Source organism: Coregonus lavaretus (genome assembly GCF_964263955.1).
Source record: "Coregonus lavaretus genome assembly, chromosome: 9".
NCBI classification, from domain to species: Eukaryota; Metazoa; Chordata; class Actinopteri; order Salmoniformes; family Salmonidae; genus Coregonus; species Coregonus lavaretus.
In genome coordinates, this window is record NC_139996.1 from 10545490 (window position 1) to 10566778 (window position 21289).

Here is a 21289-nt window from a genome sequence, read left to right on the forward strand (position 1 = left end):
TAATGAACGAGTTTGGATATTGGGACAGAGTTTAGTTTTTTAGTGTATCAGGTTCAACAAGCTACAGTTAGTTGGCAGACGCCTTCTTTTCACAAATATTTTGTTGATAAGGCACATTCATCTTTGAGGTAGATGACAACCAACATAACAAAATGAAATTGACTTAGTATACAAAGGACCAAAGTCTCGACCTAAATACGTAATTCATATGCATTTGCGAATTCGCCATTGCTTCCAGTGCAATGGAATGTAATTGCATTCGATGTTGACAAGCAAGAGAGAAGAACTCCACCAGCTGGGACAGTTCCAAGTCTGTACCCACCTCCCTGTGTTATGATGCCATTGGCAGTAAAGCCACAGCTGATGGCAGACTCAGTCTAAAAGTGTGGTGGAGAATGCTAGTGGTGCTAACAGTGTGCTAATCACAAGTTCTTTATTCTTTATTCTTCAGATCTCCATTAGTTGGCACCTTAGCCACTGCTAGTCTTCCTGAGGTCCAGTTAAGACTGGAACCAATCTTATGTTCTAAGTTCTGGAGCCTTGTAAGACGGAAGGAACGGCAGGTACTGGAAGAACTTGAACCTCTGTAGACAGTTAGTACAAAAAGGTATATCGTAGCAGGACCGGTCTGTCATCATTGTGCTGCCATCCTCTGTCACTTTCTTACGCCAACTTTTAATGCCCCTCTCTTTTTCGGTACCTGTAAAAATGAAAATGATTGAGAATTCATCATGAATCCATGTGAATCCAATTGTGGCCATACCTGACTGTGAAATCAGTGTCTTAGATGAGCGTTTAAGCTTGCACATGTGAAATGTAATCATATGGATGTATACTGTTGTTGTTATGGCTCACCTGGAATCGTGTTGTCCAATACAAATCCAAAGAACCCACCGATGAACATGTGCGTAGTGAAGAGAACAACTATAACTTGATCCAGTTCTTTTACCCCTGTGAATACAAAGAGATGGTTATCTACAGTATAAATACAGTACAAACAAGCTATGTTTCACCTATCATTGCATGTGTCTCCCCCTTACTGGTTTCGATAGATGATTTTGGTACAAGAGAGCCAGGATATTGCTTCAGGGGCCTTTGTGCCTTACCTGGAAATCAATCTAGCAGAATGTCTAATGTGGACGACATGTACAGTGCCTTCAGAAAGTATTCACACCCCTTCACTTTTTTCACATTTTGTTCTGTTACAGCCTGAATTTAAAATAGATTAAATGGAGATTTTGTGTCACTGGTCTACACACAATATCCAATAATGTAAAAGTGTAATTATGTTTACAAAATAATTACAAATGAAAAGCTGAAATGTCTTGAATCAATAAGTATTCAATGTCTTTCTTATGGCAAGCCTAAATAAGTACAGGAGTAAAGATTTGCTTAACAAGTCACTTAAGTTCCACGGACTGACTCTGTGTGCAATAATAGTGTTTAACATGATTTTTGAACGACTACCTAATCTCTGTACCCCACACATACAACTATCTGTAAGGTCCCTCAGTTGAGCAGATAATTTCAAATACAGATTCAACCACAAAGACCAGGGAGGTTTTCAAATGCCTCGCAAAGATGGGCACCTATTGGTAGATGGGTAAAAATAGAAAAAACATTGAATATCCATTTGAGCATGGTGAAGTTAATTACATGTTGGATGGTGTATCAATACACCCAGTCACTACAAAGATACAGGCGCCCTTCTGGAGAGGAAGGAAACCGCTCAGGGATTTCACAGTGAGGCCAATGGTGACTTTAAAACTGTTACAGTGTTTATGGCTGAGGATGGATCAACAACATTGTAGTTACTCCACAATACTAACCTAAATGACAGAGTAAAAAGAGGAAGCCTGTACAGAATAAAATATTCCAAAACATGCATCCTGTTTGCAATAATGCACTAAAGTAAAACTGCAAAACATGTGGCAAAGAAATTAACTTTATGTCCTGAATACAAATAATTATGTTTGGGGCAAACCCAACACAACACTGAGTACCACTCTTCATATTTTCAAGCATGGTGGTGGCTGCATCATGTTATGGGTATTTATTTTTATTTAACTAGGCAAGTTAGTTAAGAACAAATTCTTATTTACAATGACAGCCTACACCGGCCAAACCCGGACGACGCTGGGCCAATTGTGCGCCGCCCTATGGGACTCCCAATCACGGCCAGTTGTGATACAGCCTGGAATCGAACTAGGGTGTCTGTAGTGATGCCTCAAGCACTGAGATGCAGTGCCTTAGACCGCTGCGCCACTCAGGTATGCTTGTCATCGGCAAGGACTGGGGAGTTTTTTAGGATAAAAAGAAACGTAATAGACCTAAGCACAGGCAAAATCCTAGAGGAAAACCTGATTCAGTCTGCAACAGACACTGGGAGGCAAATTCACCTTTAGCAGGACAATAACCTAAAACACAAGGCCAAATATACACTGGAGTTGCTTACCAAGAAGACATTGAATGTTCCTGAGTGGCCTAGTTACAGTTTTGACTTAAATCGGCTTGAAAATCTAAGGCAAGACTTGAAAATGGCTGCATAGCAATGATCAACAACCAGCTTGACAGAGCTTGAATAATTATTTTAAGAATAATGTGCAAATATTGTACAATCCAGGTGTGCAAAGCTCTTAGAGAAATATCCAGAAAGACTCACAGCTGTAATTGTTGCCAAAGGTGATTCTAACATGTATTGACTCATGGGTGTGAATACGTACGTAAATGCAATATTTCTGTATTTCATTTTCAATAAATGTGCAAAAAGAAATGAATACCAATGTTTTTTCTTTGACATTATGGGTTATTGAGTGTAGATGAGTGGAAGAAAATATATTTCATCCATTTTGAATTCAGGCTGTAACACAATATAATGTGGAATAAGTCAAGGGGTATGAATACTTTCTGAAGGCACTGTATTTTTGTGCTCATGCTCTGTCACCTTGCCTTTTAAATAAGCCCCCAAGGGTATTAATAAAGTTGTGTTGAATCAAATTAGACATAAGGTAGGTACATAACACTAGCTGTGTTTGGCCATGGGAAAACACATCAAAAGGAACCTGTACAGTAAACAATAATCCGGGCAGGTGGTGAGGCATCGGTCAATAGTTCAGATCCACGACTTAGCTCCTGTAATTCCCAGGGGTTGTACTTTGTGCATTTAACAGGATCCTGAATGATAACCACCATGTTTAACCAATGCAGCAGCTGTGCTGCAAGCATCCTAACAGGGAGGTGAGGGGGGAGGGAAGTGAGGACAGGTGAAGTCAATGAGAAGCACTGGTAAGGACGCTGGCCGTGGTAGCCGACTGTCCAAGTGGCGCCTAAACTGAGTCTTCTGACAGATTATTGTCACGCAGTGACACTGAGATTGGCCAAGAGGATTGGAAGGTAAGCCTGATGAAACCAGCGTACAGTCAGCTTATCCCATATATTTATCCCATATACTACATGTGACAGACTCACCTGTGTCAATGATGCCTGGGTTTGAGTGGAACCAGGTAGGCAGCACCAGGCCACTGAAGGTTGAGAAGCCCAAGATGAGTAAGTTCCTGGAGGAGTTCAGGTCCACGTACTGTTGGGAGCAGAGGAATCCATTAGAGTTGTATCTATTTCAACTTTAAGTTAAGTTATTTAGAAAAAACATATTCTCTTAAGCAATAACGACCTGACCAAGAGTTCTGTCTGATTCTACATCAGTCTTATCCTGGCTTCCTGATCATTTCACCACTCTACTGAAGCAGTGGCGGGTCAGGGCTTATTCTTTTTGGGTCAAGGTGTAACCGAGGGGGTTGCTGAGCCATGCTTGTGCCTAAGACCAGAATATTGTGTTAGCTCACTCTTGAAGGCTAGTTAAGGATCATATCACCTCCATTTTACCTGACAACCTAGACCCACTGCAATTTGCATACCGCCCAAATAGATCCACGGATGACGCAATCGCGATCACACTGCACACTGCCCTATCCCATCTGGACAAGAGGAATACCTATGTAAGAATGTTGTACAGTGACTACAGCTCAGCCTTCAACACCATAGTACCCTCCAAGTTCATCATTAAGCTTGAGGCCCTGGGCCTGAACCCCGCCCTGTGCAACTGGTTCCTGGACTTCCTGACGGGCCGCCCCCAGGTGGTTAAGGTAGGTAACAACACCTCCACTACGCTGATCCTCAACACAGGGGCCCCACAAGGGTGCGTGCTCAGCCCCCTCCTAAACTCCCTGTTCACCCTTGACTCAACTCAATCATCAAGTTTGCAGAAGACACAACAGTGGTAGGCCAGATTACCAATGACGACGAGACAGCCTACAGAGAGGAGGTGAGGGCCCTGGCAGAGTGGTGCCATGAAAATAACCTCTCCCTCTCCCTCAACGTCAACAAAACAAAGGACTTCAGGAGACAGAAGAGGGAGCATCCACATCGACAGGGCCACAGTGAAGAAGGTGAAAAGCTTCAAGTTCCTCTGAAATGGTCCACCCATACAGAAAGTGTAGTGAAGAAGGTGCAACAGGATTTTGTCTTGGCCCCTAAGACCCTCACAAACTTTTACAGATGCACCACTGAGAGCATCCTGTTGGGCTGTATCACCGCCTGGTACGGCAACTGCACCATCCACAACCGCAGGGCTCTCCAGAGGGTGGTGCGGTCTGCCCAACGCATCACCGGGGGCAAACTGCCTGCCTTCCAGGACATCTACAGCACCCGGTGTTACAGGAAGGCCAAGAAGATCATCAAGGACCTCAGCCACCCGAGCCACAGCCTGTTCATCCCGCTACCATCTAGAAGGCGAGGTCAGAACAGGTGCATCAAAGCTGGGACGAAGAGACTGAAAAACAGCTTCTATCTCCAGGCCATCAAACTGTTAAATAGTCACCACTAGCCGGCCTCCGCCCAGTACCCTGCCCTGAACTTTAGTCACTGTCACTAGCCGGCTACCATCCGGTTACTCTACCATGCACCTTTGAGACTACTGCATTATGTACATAGTCATGGAACACTGGTCACTTTAATAATGCTTACGTACTGTTTTACCCACTTCATAGAGTGAGGAAAAAAAGTATTTAGTTAGCCACCAATTGTGCAAGTTCTCCCACTTAAAAAGATGAGAGAGGCCTTTTTCATCATAGGTACACGTCAACTATGACAGACAAATTGAGGAAAGAAAATCCAGAAAATCACATTGTAGGATTTTTAATGAATTTATTTGCAAATTATGGTGGAAAATAATTATTTGGTCACCTACAAACAAGCAAGATTTTTGGCTCTCACAGACCTGTAACTTCTTCTTTAAGAGGCTCCTCTGTCCTCCACTCATTACCTGTATTAATGGCACCTGTTTGAACTTGTTATCAGTATAAAAGACACCTGTCCACAACCTCAAACAGTCACACTCCAAACTCCACTATGGCCAAGACCAAAGAGCTGTCAAAGGACACCAGAAACAAAATTGTAGACCTGCACCAGGCTGGGAAGACTGAATCTGCAATAGGTAAGCAGCTTGGTTTGAAGAAATCAACTGTGGGAGCAATTATTAGGAAATGGAAGACATACAAGACCACTGATAATCTCCCTCGATCTGGGGCTCCACGCAAGATCTCACCCCGTGGGGTCAAAATGATCACAAGAACGGTGAGCAAAAATCCCAGAACCACACGGGGGGACCTAGTGAATGACCTGCAGAGAGCTGGGACCAAAGTAACAAAGCCTACCATCAGTAACACACTACGCCGCCAGGGACTCAAATCCTGCAGTGCCCGACGTGTCCCCCTGCTTAAGCCAGTACATGTCCAGGCCCGTCTGAAGTTTGCTAGAGTGCATTTGGATGATCCAGAAGAGGATTGGGAGAATGTCATATGTTCAGATGAAACCAATATAGAACTTTTTGGTAAAAACTCAACTCGTCGTGTTTGGAGGACAAAGAATGCTGAGTTGCATCCAAAGATTTTTACTCAGTACTCGGCGGTCTCATTCTGTGAGCTTGTGTGGCCTACCACTTTGCGACTGAGCCATTGTTGCTCCTAGACTTTCCACTTCACAATAACAGCACTTACAGTTGACCGGGGCAGCTCTAGCAGGGCATAAATTTGACGAACTGACTTGTTGGAAAGGTGTCATCTTATGACAGTGTCACGTTGAAAGTCACTGAGATCTTCAGTAAGGCCATTCTACTGCCAATGTTTGTCTTTGGAGATTGCATGGCTGTGTGCTCCATTTTCTACACCTGTCAGCAACGGGTGTGGCTGAAATAGCCAAATCCACTAATTTGAAAGGGTGTCCACATATTTTGTAAATATAGTGTATTTATACTCCGGACTCTGACATTGCTCATCCTAATATTTATATATTTCTTAATTCCATTATTTTGCTTTTTAGATTAATGTGTATTGGTGTGTATTGTTAGATATTGTTAGATATTACTGCACTGTTGGAGTTAAGAACACAAGCATTTCGCTACACCCGCAATAACATCTGCTGAATATGTGTATGCGACCAATACAATCAATCTGATTTGATTTGATTTGTGGTCCACAGGAGACCCAGGTTCAAACTCATCAGGTCATAACGGCTTACAACTGGATCCTGGATCATATAAATATTATTTATGTTTTCTTGGAAAGACTCAATATAAGTCCATAAGCTTTGGGTCACAGACAGTCCAGAGAGTTTTGAGGAACCACTGCTCCAGTTTGCCTTATGGCAGCCATGCAGCTTGACAGCAAGTGCACAGCAGCCCCAGACCCCTGTACAGGTGCTAATGTTTTATCAGTGCTTCATGGATGAGCTGATTAGAGTAATGGTTAGAAAATATTTCAGTGTGAGAGGCTGCTCGCCCTAACCTTCCTTGCCAGCAGCATACTACCCTGCATACCACTGCTGGCTTGCCTCTGAAGCTAAGCAGGGTTGGTCCTGGTTGGTCACTGGATGGGACACCAGATGCTTCTGGAAGTGGTATTGGACATTGCCCTGCGTAGGGTGCCATCTTTCGGATGTGATGTTACACGGGTGTCCTGACTCTCTGTGGTCACTAAAGATCCCATGGCACTTAACGTAAGAGTCCTGGCAAAATTCCTTACCGAGCCCCATTCCATCATGGCCACCTAATCCTCCCCCTCATTCCTAATTGGCATGTGTCACTTCTCACCTCTCCTGCTGATGTGTGGTGAGTCTTCTGGCAAAAAAATGGTTGCCGTGCATTACCGAGGTAGGTGCTGCATATTGGTGGTGGATGAGGTGAGTTTCCTCCTTATTATGCAAAGTGCTTTGAGTACCTGAGTTGGTAGAAAAGCGCTATATAAATTCAATCTATTATAACCTCTTCATGACACTTCTGTCATGTTTGATAATACAGTCAGATCCAAAGTTATTGGCTCCCTTGATAAAGATGAGCAAAAAAACTGTATAAAATAAATAATAAAAATACTGAGCTATATTTTGCATGCTCCAAAAAATGGGGGAATTATATTATTTTATACTAATACAATTGCTCAGAAAAAAGAGATTTGGTTGAAGAAGTAAAAAATAAAAAAAATACTTGTGTCAAAATTATTGCCGCCCCTAAAGATTATTATAAATGAAATCAAACAAAATAAAATCTACATTAACATTCAATTTGTTTATGTAGCTTAAAAATAAGCTTAAGGAACTCTATTGTGGCCTTCCATGGCTTCCTGTTTCACTGGGGAATAAAAATTAGGTAACACGCATTCATCACCATGGAAAAAGGCAAAGAACTCATAAATGAAAAGAAGGAAGTCACACCCCTCCCCAGACAGCATATGAACACATCATGAGTTATGGCAAATACATTTTTAGAATTACAGGAAATTAGATGTAAAACTGCACATTTTGTTCAGACGTTGTGGGGGTCCCCACGAGACTGTGGTACGCAATTGCCTGATAAAGGACAGAACGGAAAGAAGTATTGTAGAGATTTATGATCCTTAATGATATTTTAAGCATTAACATACAGTTGAAGTCGGAAGTTTACATACACTTAGGTTGGAGTCATTAAAACCCGTTTTTCGACCACTCCACAAATTTCTTGTTAACAAACTATAGTTTTGGCAAGTCGGTTAGGACATCTACTTTGTGCATGACACAAGTCATTTTTCCAACAATAGTTTACAGACAGATTATTGCACTTTCCAGTGGGTCAGAAGTTTACATACACTAAGTTGACTGTGCCTTTAAACAGCTTGGAAAATTCCAGAAAATGATGTCATGGCTTTAGAAGCTTCTGATAGGCTAATTGACATCATTTGAGTCAATTGGAGGTGTACCTGTGGATGTATTTCAAGGCCTACCTTCAAACGCAATGCCTCTTTCCTTGACATCATGGGAAAATCAAAAGAAATCAGCCTAAACCTCAGAAAAAGAATTGTAGACCTCCACAAGTCTGGTTCATCCTTGGCAGCAATTTCCAAATGCCTGAAGGTACCACGTTGATCTGTACAAACAATAGTACGCAAGTATAAACACCATGGGATCACGCAGCCGTAATACCGCTCAGGAAGGAGACGCGTTCTGTCTCCTAGAGATGAACATACTTTGGTGCGAAAAGTGCAAATCAATCCCAGAACAACAGCAAAGGACCTTGTGAAGATGCTGGAAGAAACAGGTACAAAAGTATCTATATCCACAGTAAAACGAGTCCTATATCGACATAACCTGAAAGGCCGCTCAGCAAGGAAGAAGCAACTGCTCCAAAACCGCTATAAAAAGCCAGACTACGGTTTGCAACTGCACATGGGGACAAAGAGCGTACTTTTTGGAGAAATGTCCTCTGGTCTGATTAAACAAAAATAGAACTGTTTGGCCATAATGGCCATCGTTATGTTTGGAGGAAAAAGGGGGTTGCTTGCAAGCCGAAGAACACCATCCCAACGTGAAGCACGGGGGTGGCAGCATCATGCTGTGGGGGTGCTTTGCTGCAGGAGGGACAGGTGCACTTCACAAAATAGATGGCATCATGAGGAAGGAAAATTATGTGGATGTATTGAAGCAACATCTCAAGACATCAGTCAGGAAGTTAAAGCTTGGTCGCAAATGGGTCTTCCAAATGGACAATGACCCCAAGCATACTTCCAAAGTTGTGGCAAAATGGCTTAAGGACAACAATGTCAAGGTGTTTGAGTGGCCATCACAAAGCCCTGACCTCAAACCTATAGAAAATGTGTGGGCAGAACTGAAAAAGCGTGTGCGAGCAGGGAGGCCTACAAACCTGACTCAGTTAAACATGCTCTGTCAGGAGGAATGGGCCAAAATTAACCCAACTTATTGTGGGAAGCTTGTGGAAGGCTACCCGAAACGTTTGACCCAAGTTAAACAATTTAAAGGCAATGCTAACTAATTCTAATTGAGTGTATGTAAACTTCTGACCCGTTGGGAATGTGATGAAAGAAATAATTCTCTCTACTATTATTCAGACATTTCACATTCTTAAAATAAAGTGGTGATCCTAACGGACCTAAAACAGGGAATTTTTACTAGGATTAAATGTCAGGAATAGTGAAAAACGGAGTTTAAATGTATTTGGCTAAGGTGTATGTAAACTTCCGACTTCAACTGTACACTACCAGTCAAAGGTTTGGACACACCTACTCATTCAAGGTTGTTGTTTTTTTCTCCACTATTATTTACATTATAGAATAATAGTGAAGACATCAAAACTATGAAATAACACATATGTAATCACGTAGTAACCAAAAAAGCGTTCAACAAATCAAAATATATTTTATATTTGAGATTCTTCAAATAGCCACCCTTTTCCTTGATGACAGCTTTGCACACACTTAGAATTCTCTCAACCAGCTTCATGAAGTAGTCACCTGGAATGCATTTCAAATAACAGGTGTGCCTTCTTAAAAGTTAATTTGTGGAATTTCTTTCCTCCTTAATGCGTTTGAGCCAATCAGTTGTGTTGTGACAAGATAGGGGGGATACAGAAGATAGCCCTATTTGGTAAAAGACCAAGTCTATATCATGGCAAGAACAGCTAAAATAAGCAAAGAGAAAAGACAGTCCATCATTACTTTAAGACATGAAGGTCAGTCAATACGGAACATTTCAAGAACTTTGAACGTTTCTTCAAGTGCAGTCGCAAAAACCATCAAGCACTATGATGAAACTGGCTTTCATGAGGACCGCCACAGGAATGGAAGACCCAGAGTTACCTCTGCTGCAGAGGATAAGTTCATTAGAGTTACCAGCCTCAGAAATTGCAGCCCAAATAAATGCTTCACAGAGTTCAAGTCACAGATACATCTCAACATCAACTGTTCAGAGGGTACTGTGTGAATCTGGCCTTCAAGGTCGAATTGCTGCAAAGAAACCACTACTAAAGGACACCAATAAGAATAAGAGACCTGTGTGGGCCAAGAAACACGAGCAATGGACATTAGACTTGTGGGAATTTGTCCTTTGGTCTGGAGTCCAAATTGGAGGTTTTGGTTCCAACCGCTGTGTCTTTGTGAGACGCGGTGTGGGTGAACGGATGATCTCCGCATGTGTAGTTCCCACCGTAAAGCATGAATTCAAGGTACACTTAACCAGCATGACTACCACAGCATTCTGCAACGATACGCCATCCCATCTGGTTTGGGCTTAGTGGGACTATAATTTTTTTTTCAACAGGACAATGACACCTCCAGGCTGTTAAAGGGATATTTTACCAAGAAGGAGAGTGATGGAGTGCTGCATCAGATGACCTGGCCTCCACATTCCCCCGAGCTCAACCCAGTTGAGATGGTTTGGGTTGAGTCGGACAGCAGAGTGAAGGAAAAGCAGCCAACAAGTGCTCAGCATATGTGGGAACTCCTTCAAGACTGTTGGAAAAGCATTCCAGGTGAAGCTGGTTGAGAGAATGCCAAGAGTGTGCAAAGCTGTCATCAAGGCAAAGGGTGGCTATTTGAAAATTCTCAAATATAAAATATATTTTGATTTGTTTAACACTTTTTTGGTTACTACATGATTCCATATGTGTTATTTCATAGTTTAGATGTCGTCACTATTATTCTACAATTTAAGAAAATAGTAAAAATAAAGACAAACCCTTGAATGAGTAGGTGTGTCCAAACTTTTGATTGGTACTGTATATCTATGCAGATGCATGTTATCCTTGATGATACTTTATCAATACACACATATGTACAGTAGGTGTTTGAAATGATTGATCTAAACAGAACTTCAGTGAACCCATTTTTTCTATGATTTTTTTAACCTGAAGGTTGGAGATTCCCACAGCTGCAATCATTCCGAACATGACGAGGAACATGCCTCCGATGACCGGGTCTGGAATGGTGATGAAAACGGCCCCGAACTTCCCAAAGAGTCCCAGGATGATCATCAGGAGACCAGCAGTCTGAAGGACCAGTCTGCTGCCAACCTGGCATGGTGGGCACAACGAAAAGGGCACAGCATTACAAGTCATTAATCATTAACATATAGGGGCTATCCGTCATGCTAACAGTGGCAGGATGACAGGCTGGCAGCCTTATTTGGGCCCTGAGACATCATGGGAACGCAACTAAGAACTGTCAGGAATTTCAGACCAAGATTCAACAAGCAAGCCAAGAAAAGCTTAGATAGTCCTGCATGTTTGATCAGCCTTATGTCATTGCCATAGGAGGCTTTACAATAACATCACCATCACATTCCTATACTGAACGTGGCCCAAAATAGTATATGGAGGACATACTTTAGTGATGCCCAGTGCTGCGATGTTCTGGCTATAGGATGTGGTGCCGTTCCCGCTGCCCCACAGCGCTGCCAGGATGCAGCCAATGCCCTCCACAGCGATACCCCTGTTGATTGCGTGGGTGGGCGGAGGAGGGGCACCGGACAGGCGGGCACAGGCGTAGTAGTCCCCAATGGACTCCATGGTGGAGGCAAGGACGCCAGCTATCATGCCCAACACCGAGGACACACTCACTGTGGGCATGCCCCATTGGCCTAAAGGGACAGAGAGTGGACAGATTAGCACACACACATTCATGTGCACACACGCACGCACATTCACAAAATATATATGTTTTCATGCATATACTGTACATTCCTTTTAATTAGAATTATTCGGTGAGACTGACAGAAAGACTACAGTTGTCTACAGTTTTCTTTAGACTTTCAACATTGTAATGTATTCTTTGACAGGTACTAATGCTACAGTACAGAAGAGGTGAACTTGGAGCGATAAACTATGAATTCCTTGCTCTTTAAAGGAGGTTGTGTGGTTTGCTCACAAATTCTTTGAGGCTGGGGCACATCAAAATGTAATGCATGCTAATTACTAATTGGTGCGGCAGGTAGCTTAGTGGTTAAGAGCGTTGTGCCAGTAACCGAAAGGTCGCTGGTTCTAATCCCCGAGCCAACTAGGTGAAAAATCTGTCGATGTGCCCTTGAGCAAGGCACTTAACCCTAATTGCTCCTGTAAGTCGCTCTGGAAAAGAGCGTCTGCTAAATGACTAAAATGTAAATTACAGTAAATGAAAATAAACTGTGTAAACAACTGGCCAATGATGAAAACATATAATTAGTTGGAAGTCTTTCATCACTTGCAGTTGAAGGAATGGCAGTTTAATGAGCTAGGTTTGGCAGGTTCTAGAGCTGCGTCCTAAATAGCACCTTATTCCCTACATAGTGCACTACTTTTGACCAGAGCCCTAAGGGCCCTTGTCAAATTTAGTGCAGGATGTAAGTGAAAGGGTACCATTTGGGACACAGCCTAGATGAAAGAGGCTGCTTCCAGTAGGTGTACTGACAGACAAGTCTTAATTACCTATCCTGCTTTATGCAACAAGCTCTCACAGTGTCACTGCAGAATTAGACGTTTTTGATTTATTCTCCAAAAGTCAAATTTCAAAGTGTTTTTGACACCCTGGGTTGCTCCTCCTGCTCAGCATCGTTTCTCCAAATGTAACATTTTAAAGTTGCTCCAATCATCATATTTAAAACTTAAGGGATTCATCCTGAATGGTTAAGGTAAGGTTTAAAGGCCCAGTGCAGTCAAAAACATGATTGTCCTGTGTTTTATATATATTTCCACACTATGAGGTTGAATAATACTGTGAAATGGTGAAAATTATGATAATGTCCTTTTAGTGTAAGAGCTGTTTGAAAAGACCGCCTGAAATTTCTGCCTGTTTTGGTGGGATGGAGTTTTGACCTGCCTGGATACATTACCAGATGGTAAATTGGTTAATAGACCAATAAGAAAGAGTTCCAAACCTCTCTGCCAATTGCAGCTAGTTTTCAGTTTCCCCTACCCACTCAGGCTATTCCCAGACAGTCCAACCAAAATTCTTCCTTCAGAAATTGCACTTGATTTTAATTTAAACAGTCTCAGTAAGGTCCTTAATTGTTATCCAGAAAGGATGTTATATTGAGATTAAAATGGCTGCATTGGGCCTTGAAGGTTTGGGATAGTAAAAATAAATGAGTGTCCACCACTGGAATTGAATACGCAACCTTCTGATCGGGAGTCATGGGATTATGCCAGGGGAGAAGGACAGCCCAATCTCATTGAAGCCACGGAAGTTCAAGGTCAACAGCGTTACTGCAGGCATTGTTAGCAGAAAACAGGATACCCCATTATACAGTGCCTTCAGAAAGTATTCATACCCCTTGACTTATTCCACATGTTGTGTTACAGCCTGAATTCAAAATGGATTCCATAATATTATTTTTTCTCACCCATCTACACACCAATACCCCATAATGACAAATTGAAAACATGTTTTAGACATTTTTGCTAATTTATTGAAAATAAAATATAGAAAATAAATAATTTACATAAGTATTCACACCCATGAGTCAATACTTTGTAGAAACACCTTTGGCAGCGATTACAGCTGTGAGTCTTTCTGGATAAGTCTCTAAGAGCTTTCCACAACTGGATTGTGCAACACTTGCCCATTATTATTTTTTAAAATTCTTCAAGCTCTGTCAAATTGGTTGTTGATCATTGCTAGACAACTGCTATTTTTATATGTTTGGAGTATATAGTGTTGCGCAAACATTATTCACGTTTTCATACATTTTGTTTTTTACCAGTTGGATGTGCATATATATATTTGTTCTTTCATCAGGAGTACATCGGCCCTTTTTGTTTACAAAGCTCTACTACACAAGCTTCCAACTTACCTAACTTCATTGTTGAAGTATAAAAACATGAGTTACCAAACCCGTTCACAGGGTTGGTTAACTGTTGAGGTTCCTCGGGTCTCCACCGAATGAGGTAAATCCGCTTTTAGTTTTAATGCGCCTCACTGCTGGAACAATTTGCAGAACTCATTACAATTGGATGTTCTGGTGCCGCTCGGGCAGTTTATGGTGTTGATTGAGGGCCTAGTAGCTGAGGAATGTAACTGTTTTTCTGCTGTTTTGTTTGACATTGTATTGGTTTTTGTATTGCTGTGATCTGTGGACCATTGGCAATGAGACCTTGGTCTCAATGGGTTTACCCTGAATAAATAAAAAATAAAAAATACAATAATAAATTATATTGCTCCATCTCACCTGGATATGGGACGTGGAACCATGGTGCGCTAGTGACGGCATCCAGGTTCACGTCAGTCCTGGCTGTGTAGCCATACTGGTCCGGCTGAGAGGGAAGGGCTTCGAAGATGGTTAGCAAGAAGCAGACCAACCAAGCACCACACATCCCAAACAAAGCCTGTGGGTGAACAGAAATGAGAAATGCATTGTTTAGTTTAGACATATTGTTTAGTTTAGACATCTCATTTACACATATCGTTTAATTTAGACATCTCATTTAGACATATCATTTAGACATATCATTTAGACATATCGTTTAGTTTAGACATCTCATTAAGACATTTCATTTAGACATATCATTTAGACGTATCGTTTAGTTTAGACATCTCATTAAGACATTTCATTTAGACATATCATTTAGACGTATCGTTTAGTTTAGACATCTCATTAAGACATATCATTTAGACATATCGTTTAGAAATATCGGTTAGTTTAGACATCTCATTTAGTTTGGATATAATTTAGACATCGTTTAGATACATATAGTATTATGTTGCCACTTTGTGGCATGTTTTTGTTTGTATTTATTTCCATCAGACGTCAAGTTGAAAGGTGCATGGTAGGTGAGGGAAAAAAGTAGTTGATCCCCTGCTGATTTTGTACGTTTGCCCACTGACAAAGAAATGATCAGTCTATAATTTTAATGGTAGGTTTATTTGAAAAGTGAGAGACAGAATAACAACAAAAAAATCCGTCAATGTCAAAAATGTTATAAATTGAGTTGCATTTTAATGAGGGAAATAAGTATTTGACCCCCTCTTCTGGCTCCCAGGTGTCTTTTATACAGGTAACGAGCTGAGATTAGGAGCACATTCTTAAAGGGAGTGCTCCTAATCTCAGCTTGTTACCTGTATAAAAGACACCTGTCCACAGAAGCAATCAATCAATCAGATTCCAAACTCTCCACCATGGCCAAGACCAAAGAGCTCTCCAAGGATGTCAGGGACAAGATTGTAGACCTACACAAGGCTGGAATGGGCTACAAGACCATCGCCAAGCAGCTTGGTGAGAAGGTGACAACAGTTGGTGCGATTATTCGCAATGGAAGAAACACAAAAGAACTGTCAATCACACTCGGCCTGGGGCTCCATGCAAGATCTCACCTCGTGGAGTTGCAATGATCATGAGAACGGTGAGGAATCAGCCCAGAACTACACAGGAGGATCTTGTCAATGATCTCAAGGCAGCTGGGACCATAGTCACCAAGAAAACAATTGGTAACACACTATACTGTGAAGGACTGAAATCCTGCAGCGCCCGCAAGGTCCCCCTGCTCAAGAAAGCACATATACAGGGCCGTCTGAAATTTGCCAATGAACATCTGAATGATTCAGAGGAGAACTGGGTGAAAGTGTTGTGGTCAGATGAGACCAAAATCGAGCTCTTTGGCATCAACTCAACTCGCCGTGTTTGGAGAAGGAGGAATACTGCCTATGACCCCAAGAACACCATCCCCATCGTCAAACATGGAGGTGGATACATGCTTTGGGGGTGTTTTTCTAAGGGGCCAGGACAACTTCACCGCATCAAAGGGACGATGGACGGGGCCATGTACCGTCAAATCTTGGGTGAGAACCTCATTCCCTCAGCCAGGGCATTGAAAATGGGTCGTGGATGGGTATTCCAGCATGACAATGACCCAAAACACACGGCCAAGGCAACAAAGGAGTGGCTCAAGAAGAAGCACATTAAGGTCCTGGAGTGGCCTACCCAGCCTCCAGACCTGAATCCCATAGAAAATCTGTGGAGGGAGCTGAAGGTTCGAGTTGCCAAACGTCAGCCTCGAAACCTTAATGACTTGGAGAAGATCTGCAAAGAGGAATGGAACAAAATCCCTCCTGAGATGTGTGCAAACCTGGTGGCCAACTACAAGAAACGTCTGACCTCTGTGATTGCCAACAAGAGTTTTGCCACCAAGTACTAAGTCAAATACTTATTTCCCTCATTAACATTTACATTTACATTTTAGTCATTTAGCAGACGCTCTTATCCAGAGCGACTTACAGTTAGTGAATACATTTTTTTTTTTACTGCCCCCACGTGGGAATTGAACCCACAACCCTGGCATTGCAAACGCCATGCTCTATCAACTGAGCTAGATCCCTGCCGGCCATTCCCTCCCCTACCCTGGACGACGCTGGGCCAATTGTGCGCCTCCCATGAGTCTCCCGGTCGCGGCCGGCTGCGACAGAGCCTGGATTAAAATGTAAATCAATTTATAACATTTTTGACATGCGTTTTTCTGGATTTTTTTGTTGTTATTCTGTCTCTCACTGTTAAAATAAACCTACCATTAAAATAATAGACTGATCATGTCTTTGTCAGTGGGCAAACGTACAAAATCAACAGGGGATCAAATACTTTTTTCCCTCACTGTACGTGCAGACAGGTGATATTTTGTAAACACATCTTACAGCTCTAAAATGTGGTTATTCACTTATTGCTGCTAGAATGTAGATGTAAGGTGTGTGCTTGTCTTGACATACAGTACCTCTTCCACGTAGCTGCAGGTTGGAACATCCTCATTCTGATCCTAAACGTTTAGCTCTCTTACACCTCTGCTTTCTGTTATGATTTTGACAACTGTGTGCCACTTCCCCAGCGGGCATATTTTGAGTTTCTGTAGAGGTGCATCGAGGAATAGGTCGTGTTGTGCAAATAAGAATGACTAAACCCTGCTGTGAACTCCTTTTCATCTATGGTTTTGCTTTTTTTTCTATCACCAAATTTCTTCAACATGCCTTTTGGCATAGACTGTCCATTATTCATCACTCCCAAAGGAATGTATTAATCCTGAAGTGGTGTTAAAAGAGAAGGCACAGGGAGTGACTTTCTTATTATGGTTAGCTCCCTAGGTGTTCTGCTCATGTAGCGTACAGTGGGCCCGTTTCCTGGACCCAGATTAAATTTAGCCCGGTACTAAACAAAAAGCTCTCACAGACTCACGTCAGAATTAGACGTTCACCATGTTTCTCAAACGTTAAATTTAGAAGTTATTCCAAACTTCATATTTCGAAGTGTTTAAGGTTAAGTTTAGTCATGAACTCCACATTTTTAAGGTTAGGGTTAAGTTTAGCCATTAACTCCTAAATCTTAAGGTTAGGCATTACATCAGAATGGTTAAGGTAAGGGTTAACGTTTGCGATGGGATGGGCTTAAAACAAAAATCTAAAAAACAACTTTCTATCGCTGGATTCGAAAATGCAACTTTTGGCACCGGAGGCAGGTGTTTACGCCCATCCGCCGTGTTCTAGCAAAACCAAAACCTACTTGACAGAGCTCACTGTTGCCCCTAGTGGCTGGTTTCTACGTCATCTCCCGACGTCCTCAGACATGGATGGACGTCGAATACTGACTTGTATCACGGGTCACCTGGCTGGGACTAAAAGCATGTTGAGTAGAAAATCTCCATTGAACATGTTTCTTAGTCCAGCACTAGGCTTACTCTGTGTCAGGGAAACCGGCTCTCTGTTTAACAAGTGGATTGCAAAACTCTAAATGTATTAACGTTTAGCGGTGCACTTGGACTAGGGTTCCATGGATATCTGCAGCATGAGAGTAGCTTACTAATATGTTTATCTTACTAATATGTTCACAACAGCACAACTGAATCACCAGGCAATTAAAACCCCAGCTCAAGACAGTGAAACAAGTGATTGTTTCCACAGGCAAGTACCATTCTAGCATCCTGAGGACTGTGTTTGCCTTTAACCATGTGGTGAAGGGTGTGTTCTTGCATCTGACAGGAGGGGAGGTACTTCATATTAATAATTCATTACTGGGGGCCCATTCACTCACCCCAGAAAAGCAATTGAACCACTCCGATGTCACCCTCAGGGTGTTCGAGAGTTGAGTTAAAGGGATAGTTCATCCAAATTACAAAATGACACATTGGTTGCCTTACCCTGTAATCACTCTATGGACAAGGTATGACAGCAATCTATGCTTTGGTTTAGTTTCCCTGGAACTCTTTCCACATGCTAACGTTTTAGCATTTGTGGCACAGATATCATTCAAGTCATGGGACTGACATTAGCATATTTTGTGCATCATGTCAAAATCATCCAAAAGCATCTACAATTGAATGTGAAGCTCAACAAAGTCACTTATAGATGATTTGAACATGATGCGCAAAAATGCTAATATCTTGAATGGGATTTGTGCCAAAAATGCTAAAACATTAGCATTTAGCAACTAAACCAAAGCATGGATTGCTGTCATACCTTGTCAATAGACTGCTTTGTAATTTGGGTGAACTATCTCTTTAAGATGACTTAAATGCGTGAATTATCCCTCTCCTCCATTAGGGATTAGGGAAGGTGGCATTTACTTACTGTATACTTATGAGCCCTTGGAAAACCCCTGAATTACTGTGTAGAAAGTACATGTTGGGTCATTTCTGTTGGGGGATTTTTTTTACCAAAAAGGATGGGCTTTATTCATGCTTATTCAAGCTAAGAACTGTAAGATATTTGTGGTTTAAGTATACATTTAATTTAGAACAATGGAGTTTTTATGGTAACAAATGTATGAATGGTAACAATGTTCATAAAAATGATTACAAGAAACGCATTTTCTTTAAACAGTAGTTGTATACTGTATACTGTAGGTGTTTATGCAAGGGCTATGAAGGGCTACGAAGGGTCACAAAGTACATGCAGAGTCTGTGCCTGAAACGTTGTAACAGGTGTGCAGAATTAAAGTGTGGTGTATAAAATGGTGATGTACTGTATATATGAAGCAAGCATCTTTCAGCACAGAAAACAGGTATAATAACTTACTGAAAAGAGCTTAAAGAGAGGATACTGGAAGACTTTCCACTTCTTATCCTTGTAAGCAATCAAAGGAACTTCAACTTTGCTCAGGTACTGAGAAAACAGAAGGATGAGGCACACTGTCCTGTTGGGATGAAAGACAAACACAAAGATTCTCACGTACATTGCACCACCTTAAGCCAGTGGTTTCTAACCCAGGGCCACAATTACTTACACATTTGAGTCATTTAGCAGACGCTCTTATCCAGAGAGACCTTCAGGAGCAATTAGGGTAAAGTGCCTTGCTCAAGGGCACATAAACAGATTTTTCACCTAATCGTTGTAGGAATTCAAACCAGCGACCTTTCAGTTACTGACCCAACACTCTTAACTGCTAGGCTACCTGCCGCCCCCATATATAGGCTTGACATGTTTTCATACACCTCAGCTTGGAGTGAGTTACCTCGAGGAATAACATGTCATTACATGCAGTTGTGCGAGTGTGATCCCACCCTTTATTTAAGACGTTAAGACGTTGCTTAAAGCTCACAACAAAAGGCTGCCACCCAAGGGAGATTAAGGCAAATCCTGGGTGATAAAACTAACTGAAAATGCATAGTGTATTAACAATAAACCCCAGAACATATTATGACAATCAAATGCATGTTATCTTACATTTTTAGTCATTTAGCAGACGCTCTTATCCAGAGCGACTAACAGTTAGTGAATGCATACATGTTTTTTATTTTTATATACTGGCCCCTCGTGGGAAACGAACACACATCGCTGCCGGCCAAACCCTCCCCTACCTTGGACGACACTGGACCAATCGTGCGCCGCCCATGGGTCTCCCGGTCGCGGCCGGCTGCGACAGAGCCTGGAGTCGAACCAGGATCTCTAGTGGCGCCACATTATGTATTTGTGGGATACTGATGGTAACTATTTGTAGTTCGATAACAGTGCTCAGATGAGTGAGAACCTGTTCACTAAGTTTGCATCCCAAATGGCACCTTATTCCCTATGCGGTGCACTGGAGGACCCCGGGCAACAGTAGGGCACTATATAGGGAATAGGGTGCCATTTGGGACTGCCTGGCCTTGGGTTTTATCTTCGCCATCTAATATTGTGACAGCTGTCTGAAGCCGGTCAAGGGTGTTCCCCACGATGCAGATCCTCTCTTCAACTCACAGCCCTGCTTCCAGGAATAAAGCCTTTCCTTTCTAATTCATTATCAACACGTCCAAACATGCAACCACAGTTTTGCCTAATTTTTTTACATTTAAGCAGACGCTCTGATCCAGAGCGACTTACAGGAGCAATTAGGGTTAAGTGCCTTGCTCAAGGGCACATCGGCAGATTTTTCACCTAGTCAGCTCAGGGATTAGAACCAGCGACCTTTCGGTTACCGGCACAACGCTCTTAACCACTAAGCTACCTGCCGCCCCATAGCAAACCTTCCCAGACACAGGCTACTGTAGGTCTGTGACCCTTATTTTTTTTAAATGTACCTTTATTTCAAAAGGGAAGTCATAATGAGACTAAAGTCTCTTTTACAAATGAGCCCTGGCCTGCACAATACAAAACAAGTACATCAAAAGGCAAGTATAGATAAACATACAGTGCATTCGGAAAGTATTCAGATCCCTTCACTTTTTTCCAAAATAATTTACTTTACAGCCTTATTCTAAAATGGATTTTTAAAAAAAATCCTCATCAATCTACACACAATACCCCACAATGACAAAGCAAAAACAGTTGTTGTTTTTTGTTGTTTTTTATTCTGAAAATGTATAAAAAATAAAAAACTGAAATATCACATAACACAAAGGTATTCAGACCCTTTACTCAGTACTTTGTTGAAGCACCTTTGGCAGCGATTACAGCCTCAAGTATTCTTGGGTATGATACTACAAGCTTAGCACACCTTTATTTGGGGAGTTTCTCCCATTCTTCTCTGCATATCCTCTCAAGCTCTGTCAGGT

The 21289-nt window shown here is 42.0% G+C and overlaps 1 protein-coding gene across 1 annotated transcript in view; it reads right to left on the reverse strand.

The window, feature by feature from the left end:
• Positions 1-518: 518 nt before the first annotated feature.
• Positions 519-21289, reverse strand: part of LOC311134895 (solute carrier family 23 member 2) — a gene marked incomplete at both ends in the record, with an annotated part of 65582 nt that continues 44811 nt past the window's right edge. The window contains 7 exons of the mRNA XM_084168661.1: positions 519-700; positions 856-951; positions 3469-3577; positions 11222-11386; positions 11699-11952; positions 14515-14671; positions 19335-19452. Of these exons, the coding sequence (XP_084024787.1) occupies positions 519-700; positions 856-951; positions 3469-3577; positions 11222-11386; positions 11699-11952; positions 14515-14671; positions 19335-19452 (1081 nt within the window). The remainder of the gene's footprint in view (positions 701-855; positions 952-3468; positions 3578-11221; positions 11387-11698; positions 11953-14514; positions 14672-19334; positions 19453-21289) is intronic.